Here is an 8,809-nt window from a genome sequence, read left to right on the forward strand (position 1 = left end):
CTGCAAAAATTCAAATGGCTTTAATAAAATTAAATAAAAACATATTTCAACATGGATATTAGGAAAGGTATCACAACAACAGACATATTAAACACATGAATGATTATAATCCAGGACTTGACTATAATAATTGTAATTGATTTCCAGTAAAAAATGACTAAATTACTAAATTAGTCAGACTAGTCAGAATGATGTGTGTCCCTCGGAGAACAATGGGTGGATTGTAATCTATTACAGACAATGCTGGTAACATGCATTCACTAATTGGTCGCATAAATGAGGTCGCTATTTGCATTTAAAGATGTCATTGCGTAATGAATCCACACTGTGTGAATACATTACTCCGTGTAGGCCAGGCCTAGGACTGGGGTTTGTTTTGAAATGCGTTAGTAACGCCAATTAGTTTACTGGGACGAATTTAACAATGTCAACGTCCAGACTGGTATAGCCAGGGCAGAAGCACCGTGTTCCTTTTTTCTCAGTCCGAAATGATGATGAGCATCTGTAAAAACGTGTTATGCGTGATCTTATTTTTGCTACGCAACATGAGTTCCCACAGAATGTGAGTTTTTGAGGTTTCAGCGACATACCGATAGATTATCTGACAGTCAGCACGACGGCGAGTCTCCCGACTGGCCTACATACGCGCTCCTGCATGGGTGACCACTGTATTCTGGCACCCGCTGCAACTTTTTTACTTTGCTTACAAAACTGGATGCTGCACTAATTAAAAGGCCTGAAATAGACTGGAACTTTGAAGGCAGGGGGAAAACAATGATTTGGGATTATACATCGACAATAGAGTATTTAGGCCAGAGAGCGGTAGAGGTAGAAAGAGTGATATGGTATATCCACGGCTATTAGCGGCACACATACTACACTATGTTTTGTCGAAGGGAATTTATAAGCCTATATCACATGCCAACATGGAAGCTGTTGTTTATTCGGGTTTTTTTATTTTTTATTTTTTAATTAAATCATCGTGACTTTGATGCTTAATTGATTATTTGCTTTATCAGACACACACGGCTAGCCTACTAAACACGCTGGGTAAACAATAACCAAATCCTATTGCTCAAATCATAAAACCATGAGGATTATTCTGCAGGATAGGATTTAAGTCATGTAAGCCTATCCCTTTTGATAAGAGCAATTCCCCCATAACCTGTTGATAGTCAAAACATTCCTATGTGCCCTGATTGACCGTTTTTGATTATATCACTAGGCTACACCTATTGTCTTGATCATGACATTTTTTGTCCATTTTGGATTGTGTGTATCTTCATACATGATAACACAGAAGTTACCTGTAGGCTAATAAACAGACACTTTATTCAGAAGAACAACACAACCATGCAAATAAATAATTTCTGTCTCTAGACGACAGCAGTACGCTTCAACAAGGCTGTAACGCTTTGTCTGGTCCGCAGATCTCGTCGTCGCGGTGCTCGTCAACTCTGTCTCTTGGTGACAAAGTTGTTTTCCCAGAATGTCATCAAGGTGTTGCACCTGTTCTCCTCTGGTCGGAGGGAGGAGGACTCCATTACCCACGTCACCTTGCGCTCCCGTTCGCTCCGTGCTCCGCTCTGCGCCAGTCCGTTCAGGGAACCAGTTCACTGCTTGGCCTTTTTTCTGCCTTCTCACTGTTGCCTGGTGTCAACCTACGCCGAGAAGAGATATCCCTCCCTCTTCCTTCTTCAGCGGCTGCTTCCAATTTGCCTTCACTTTTCTTATCGCTAGCACCATTGGCTTCTCCGCTGCCCGTCAGCGCGGCTTGCCTCTACCCGGAGTTGAGTAGCAACAGTCGGGAAACATCTGGCTGCGGCAGCTCGCCTCTCTCCGCTCCGTCTCTCCTGACACCGCTGCTGGTTGTTATGGAAATTTGTTGAAAGTCAATCGAGTTATTTTTTTCGTCCAAACCGAGAGGATTTTGACGGAAGGAACCAGGACGACGTCGGAGCGTGTTGTCTGTAAGTAGCTTTATGACCAGAGTCCGATGAAAGGTGATGAAAGGAGGTGGAAGAAAGGGGTGGGTTGCGAAGGGGAAAAAGTAGCTAACAATCGTTTCCAAGCCGCCTCGGTGCTGTCTTCGCGTAAAGAGTTGCTGTGTTAGCTGGCTGGTGTGTTGTTGGCCGTCGGCAGAGCATCGGGGCCTGCTGCTGGACTGAATTAACAGCAGGTTGACCGCTTTACTTTTTGTTAGCCATAACTGGCTAGCTAGCTTGACTGCGTGGGTCAGTGTGTGTGTGTGTGTGTGTGTGTGTGTGTGTGTGTGTGTGTGTGTGTGTGTGTGCGCGCGCGCGTGTGCGTGCATGCGCGTGTGTGTGTGTGTGTGTGCGTGTGTGTGTGTGTGTGTAGGCTAGGAGAGAGGATTGTAGTCTTGTGAATGTTGTGTTGTGTTTCTCGCGTTCTAATGTGTCGTTCTACAACCCGAACCAGAGAACGTGGTTCTTCTGAGTCCCTCTGTCGTTCTAGAACCCGAACCAGAGAACGTGGTTCTTCTGAGTCCCTCTGTCGTTCTAGAACCCGAACCAGAGAACGTGGTTCTTCTGAGTCCCTCTGTCGTTCTAGAACCCGAACCAGAGAACGTGGTTCTGAGTCCAGTAGAACACAGAGGTTGACAGCTAGCTACTGGTCAGACACACTTCCATATCTAAACACACACTAGAAATCCGCTCTCATGAAGTTAATTCAATTATCAAATAGTCAAATTGGTTGGAATGGTTACAAAGTACATTGAATAATTATGTGGTTACAATGTCATTACATTGTATCCTGTGGCGACCAAGATCCGTGTTCCAACGACCCGTGTCCCTCTGAGCGGCGGTACTATGACCACAAATACCAACTCAGATTCACATGCAATGTTGTGGTTATATTTTCCCATTTCTTTTGGTTTACATTCATTGTTGTTGAAACTTTATGATTGTAGATAAATATTATATGACTATCTAGCCAGAGGTTGATGTATATTCATGTATTTCTATCCTCTTTTCAAAATAAACATTTACTCATTAGCATAAGTTTAAATTTATTCTAAAGATTTTCATCTTGTAAATATTAATGTTAACAGGCCGTATGCATTTATTATATCCGTATATCAACAGGAACGTGTTGAATATAGTGTTCATAGTGTCTACCTTTAGCCTATAGAGGATAAAATATACGATCTTGTTATAAATAATATCTCTCGTAGCCTACAGACGCGCTGTGGTGGAACATTGACATGCCCGACAAATGAATTCATTATTGAATAATACAAATTTAAAAAAAGACCTCCGAAAAATTCACACGCAAGAGTTGAATACTTTGACAAAAGAAAGGAGATCGGCTGTAAGTTCCCCCCGGCCCATTAGGGAAAGTGTATCTTTTGTTTAGGATTTCACTCATGAGGTCGATACGATTGTTCCCATTGTTTCTTATTTCATTTTTTCCCCCTCAGTCAGTTCGTCCGAAGGGTTAGAGGAGATGAATGCCGGTAATGGCGAAGGCACTGAACCGCAAAGAAGTCGAAAACAATATCAGCTGCGTTGATCTGTCAGTTTGAATGTGCTGCGCTGGCCCCTGTTCACGGCTACGGGAAGGAGAGCAGAAGCACAGGAAAAAACTTGAGGGTATTTAAATTCACGGCGCAGGAAACTAGGTTAGAAAAAAGTGTCGGTTTTCACACAGACCTATTTTCTAAAGTTCTCCTTTACTTGAGATTAGAGGTAGTAGAGAGAGAGGGGGGGGGGGGCGGGGGGTTGGAGAGAGAGTAGTTGGCTAGTTTTCCACAGAAGCACCAAAAAACACACCTCACTACAATTTACCCCCTTTCTTTTTTTCAGAGAGAGAGAGAGAGAGAGAGAGAGAAAGAGAAACAAAGTTGTTTAAGGAGAGAGGCTGGTGGCAGGAGTGTAGAGGAGAAGCATATGGCTGTAAAAGGAGCACAGCTGGAGGTAGCATTTCCATCTGAACATGATGTCAGAGCAGCTGACAGGCTGCCATCCCCCAGTCCTTTATTCCGACGCGCAGCCTGGGAGTTAGTGTGTGTGCGGATCTGTGTGCAGGAGGAGGCGTCCCGTTCCCTCCAACATCTCCTCCACTTTGCATCTGTCTCTCACAGTTTGAGGTTTTTTTTCCTCCCTCTGTCTCTCTCTCTCTCTCTCTCTCTCTCTCTCTCTCTCTCTCTCTCTCTCTCCTCCTACCACCACTCCGCTAGCCGACTAGCCTCTTCTTCATTGATTTGAGCCGTAGAGCGCCAGCAGCCGCTTCTCCACTCTATTCCTCTACAGCGGACAGAATCAAGTTGATGCATACTGCAGGTAGGGTGGTTGGGCTGGGTGGAGGGTGGTTGGGCTGGGTGGAGGGTCGGGGTGGTGGAGGGTCGGGGTGGTTGGGCTGGGTGGAGGGTCGGGAGGGTCGGGGTGGTGGAGGGTCCTGGGCTGGTTTAGGGCTGTGTTCTGGGTCTTATGTTGTGGGAAGTGAAGGATTTTGTGTACTTGTGTAGCTAAGCAGTAGGACTGGTAGGGTCGTAGTCGGGAAGAGGTTTCCAAGAGAGGTGTTGGTTGAACGTTGTGTTGGGTTTGGTTTGGTTTTTCTTCGTTTGTTATAAACGGTAAGTTGTTTTGTGGTTGAAGTTGTTGGTCTGTTCCATTTTGGTTGAATGAGCGTTGAAATTATTCTTGGAAATTTGACAATATAATTTTTAATGTTTGTTTGACTGATGTTTAAACGCTTTTTAACTTGTATTTATATACATTTATTTTTTTAATTTCATGATTTAATAAAATTAGTCACATTTTATTGAACAAATAACTGCTACGACCAACACTTTTTAAAATGTATTTTCTCTTTACAGAAGTTTCCCTATTTTTACAGATTCTTTAAAACTCTTTATAGACAAACACAGCAATTTCCATTAAGAATAATTCAACCTTTTTTTTTATTTAACCTAATCGACTGTAAAATTACTTTAAAGCCCCTGTCCTCTTTTCTCCGGCTTGTGTTCATTTTTTTTTCTGTTGGTGGTGACTAATTTAGAAGTTGCAGATTTGAGCTGCTTGAATTGGCTAGACAGCTGTAATCTCACCCCTCCTAGTCTTAATCTCTTTATCTGGGCAGCAGCTGCCATATGGCCCTAGTCAGCTGGATCAGATGTTTGTAAGCCTCCTTCCTCGTCCCTCTGTCCTCGCAGCCCCCTAATTTGATCGCTGGCTACCTTGTGAGCTGTCCTACAATCTTTATTTTTAGCCATCTTAAGGATTAGGATTCATGTAGAAGACTACAGGCCACTTAAAGTGATTGTATTGTAAATCTTCTGGGCAGACTCTTTGGGTTGGGAAAGGATGTGTGTAGTTTCTCGAAAGATTTGGGGAGGAGGAGTGGTGGGGGGGGTTGGGGGTGAGCGTGGGGTGGCTGGGCTGGGCTGGGGGGTTGGCTGTGAGGCGCGGGGGGGGGGGCATCCCTGTCCCTGTAAGCCCCCTCATTAAGGAAAATCTGAACTCTGGCGAAGGGGGGCCGCACACTTGTTCAGTCACATTCAAATGAGTTGATTTAACTGCTCTGGTTAAACCCCCGGCCGGCCGCTGATGGATTCTCTGAAATAGCATTCGGTTAACAGGTGTGAGGGGTTTTTATTCATTAAATTTGTGAATATTTTTTTGATGTAGTTGACATTTAGATTTCAGCCTATTTAGTGAAACTAATTTTGATATACTTTTTATTTTCATGTTTTTGAAAACAAGATTCTCCTTCTAAATAGCAGTGAGAAGTGGAATAACCCCCACCCCCCACAACAACAACAACACTTTTCATAATCAGAAACCTTGTTTTCAAACCCCAGAAATTCAGTCCGCACACAGACAGAACAGTGGTCATAGTGAGGTCCTAGTCTCCTGTGCGTACCATACTAAGGCCTTTCAGCAGGAACAGTTCAGCAGGAACAGTTCAGCAGCCTAGCCTCAGCCTCAGCCTGTGGACGTGAGGACGGCTCTGTACCTGAAAGCCTGTTACCTAAAGAAGCTGGCCAGGCCAAAGTGGGTTATTAAAAATAAACACTGGAGGAGCTGGGAGAGGGAAGGCAGAGGCGTGGAGGCTGGGCGGGCGGGCGGGCGGGCGGGCGGGCGGGCGGGCGGGAGGCAGAGCAGAGCATCTGTGTGACCGGGAGGCGCTCCGTTCAGCTGCTCCACGTCTCTCTGTCGTCATGTGGCCGGATCAGAGATATCAGACCAGAGCAAACGCTCACCGCGCTGATATCATCTGGAAATATTTAGGTTTAGGGCTCAATTGGACTTGATCCCTTTTTGTTATTTATTAGGGTTAGGATGTGTTGTTTATAGGGGCTGAATGTGTTTGTTAAAGTTTATTTCAGCATTTTGGGCTATTTATTGGATTTTTGTTGTAGAATAAAAAATAAAAAATTTAAAAAAAATGGTTTTGCTGGTGTAGATTTGAAGACATTATGTCACTTGTTATTCGAGAATGATAATGATTTAATGTGTCATTGCTGTTTTTAATTAGTTTATTTTGAGAGGGAAAATGAGTGCAAAAATCTGTGTGGATGGGGTGAGAGACAGAAGAGAGAGAGTGAAAAGAGGGAGGGAGGGAGAGAGAGAAAGAGAGTGAAAAGAGAGAGAGAGAGAGAATGTGAGAGAGAGAGCTCTTCCCCAGCACTGCTAACAGAGCGCTAGTTTGTTCCAGCCGCTGACATCTGCTGTGTCTCCTCTCTCCAGGTTATGAGGACAGCATGGAGTTCCCAGACCACAGCAGACATTTGCTACAGTGTCTGAGCGAGCAGAGACACCAGGGCTTCCTGTGTGACTCCACCGTCCTGGTGGGCGATGCCCAGTTCCGCGCCCACAGAGCCGTGCTGGCCTCCTGCAGCATGTACTTCCACCTCTTTTACAAGGACCAGCTGGACAAGCGGGACGTGGTCCACCTGAACAGTGACATTGTGACGGCCCCTGCCTTCGCCCTCCTGCTGGAGTTCATGTACGAGGGGAAGCTGCAGTTCAAGGCGCTGCCCGTGGAGGACGTCCTGGCGGCCGCCAGCTTCCTGCACATGTACGACATCGTCAAGGTCTGCAAGAAGAAGCTGAAGCACAAGGCCACGGCCGAGGCGGACAGCACCAAGCGGGAGGAGGACGCCTCCAGCTGCTCAGACAAGGTGGAGAGCTTCTCCTCCGAGGGCAGCACGGGTCACCCTGCCACGGCCGACCTGCTGGCCAGCGACGACGACGACCTGGAGGGGAAGCAGGACGGCGGAGGAGGCGGGGCCCTGTGGATGAGGCTGCCCTCGGAGCGCGACCGGGCGGGCACCCCCGCCACCGCCACCAGCCCCGGGGAGGCCGAGAGCCAACGGGGAGACGCCACCGCCGCAGGGAAGCTCCACCAATCACCTGCCGGCAGCCCCAGCAGCTCCACAGGCTCCGCCTCTCTGTCCCAGAGGTCCGTGAGCTGCCGGCGCGTGTCGGCCGACGCAGACTGCGTCTTGGACCTGTCCGTCAAGGCGTTGCCCAGCAACAACAACAACCCGTTCTTCTGCGGCGGCGCGGCCACGCCCGACAGCCTGCAGGGGGCGCTGGTCCAGGTGAAGGTGGAGAAGAACACGGGTTCCGACGACGAGGACCTGGCGAGCGGCGCCGGCGACTATGACATGGACCACAGCGGCGGGCACGCCAAGAGGAAGCCCCCCAGCGCCAACGGAGGGCTCAACCACCGCGGCCTCTCGGCGGCCCACCGGCGCCTGGGGCTGGAGGCCCACCTCTCCGCCCTGCGGGACGCCTCCCTGGCCGAGGACAAGGCCAGCGAGGACGACGACATGCTGGGGGGGGAGAGCGAGCGCGCCCAGGCCGAGGCGGCCTCCATGGACAGCTCCCTGCTCCCCTACGTGTCCAACATGCTGAGCACCCCCCACACCCAGATCTTCATGTGCCCGCTCTGCAACAAGGTGTTCCCCAGCCCCCACATCCTGCAGATCCACCTCAGCACCCACTTCCGGGAGCAGGAGGGGGTCCGCGCCAAGCCGGCCAGCGACGTCAACGTGCCGACCTGCTCCATCTGCGGGAAGACCTTCTCCTGCATGTACACGCTGAAACGCCATGAGCGGACTCACTCCGGGGAGAAGCCCTACACCTGCACCACCTGTGGGAAGAGCTTCCAGTACTCCCACAACCTGAGCCGCCACGCCGTGGTTCACACACGCGAGAAGCCGCACGCCTGCAAGTGGTGCGAACGCCGCTTCACCCAGTCAGGTGACCTCTACCGACACATCCGCAAGTTCCACTGCGAACTGGTCAACTCGCTCTCGGTGAAGAGCGAGGCGCTGGGCCTCCCGGCGGTCAGAGACTGGGCCATCGAGGACAGCTCTCAGGAACTGTGGAAGTAAAGACAGGACACAGGACAGAACCAGAGATCTCTGGTGTTTGGGGCGCAGAGGTAAGGGGAGGCGGGGGGGGGGAACTGGGGGTGGTGGGAGGGAGGGGTTTGAATCAGTCATGTTTCTTGGACGTACATTGCAAAATCTTGTTAAATTGCACTTTAATAGCACATGAAAATGTTACTACTGATTTTTATTTCTGGTCCTTCTGTTTTATTTTATTCTATTTGTTCAGTTTTTTTTTTTTAATATAATATAAAAACATGGGTGCTGTCATCAGTAGTCAGTGAGAGTCATTGCATCTTTGACATTTTGGTTTCCTTCTTGTGTATAAACACACAAATATACACTCCTCGTTAAGGCACACCTTCACTGACCGATGAAGAGATTCAGGTAAACACTGAAGTTAAAGACTCTTATATACACTAAACGGGTACTGTGGTCACGATA

At 48.2% G+C, this 8,809-nt stretch overlaps 1 protein-coding gene across 3 annotated transcripts; it reads left to right on the top strand.

Annotated features, from left to right (window-relative positions):
• The first annotated feature begins 1,230 nt into the window (after positions 1–1,230).
• Positions 1,231–8,405, top strand: zbtb18 (zinc finger and BTB domain containing 18). 3 transcript variants are annotated; one of them, XM_083672587.1, is made up of 2 exons: positions 1,231–1,970; positions 6,714–8,405. In XM_083672587.1, exon 2 carries the CDS (start codon positions 6,728–6,730, stop codon positions 8,366–8,368), a length of 1,641 nt encoding a protein of 546 aa, XP_083528713.1. In that variant the 5' UTR covers positions 1,231–1,970; positions 6,714–6,727; the 3' UTR covers positions 8,369–8,405. The 3 variants fall into 3 exon arrangements, with proteins under 3 accessions (XP_083528713.1, XP_083528712.1, XP_083528714.1); XM_083672586.1 differs by lacking the exon at positions 1,231–1,970 and adding an exon at positions 4,211–4,304; XM_083672588.1 differs by lacking the exon at positions 1,231–1,970 and adding an exon at positions 5,974–6,017.
• Positions 8,406–8,809: the final 404 nt, after the last annotated feature.

Source organism: Argentina silus, assembly GCF_951799395.1.
Source record: "Argentina silus genome assembly, chromosome: 6".
Classification (NCBI taxonomy): Eukaryota; Metazoa; Chordata; class Actinopteri; order Argentiniformes; family Argentinidae; genus Argentina; species Argentina silus.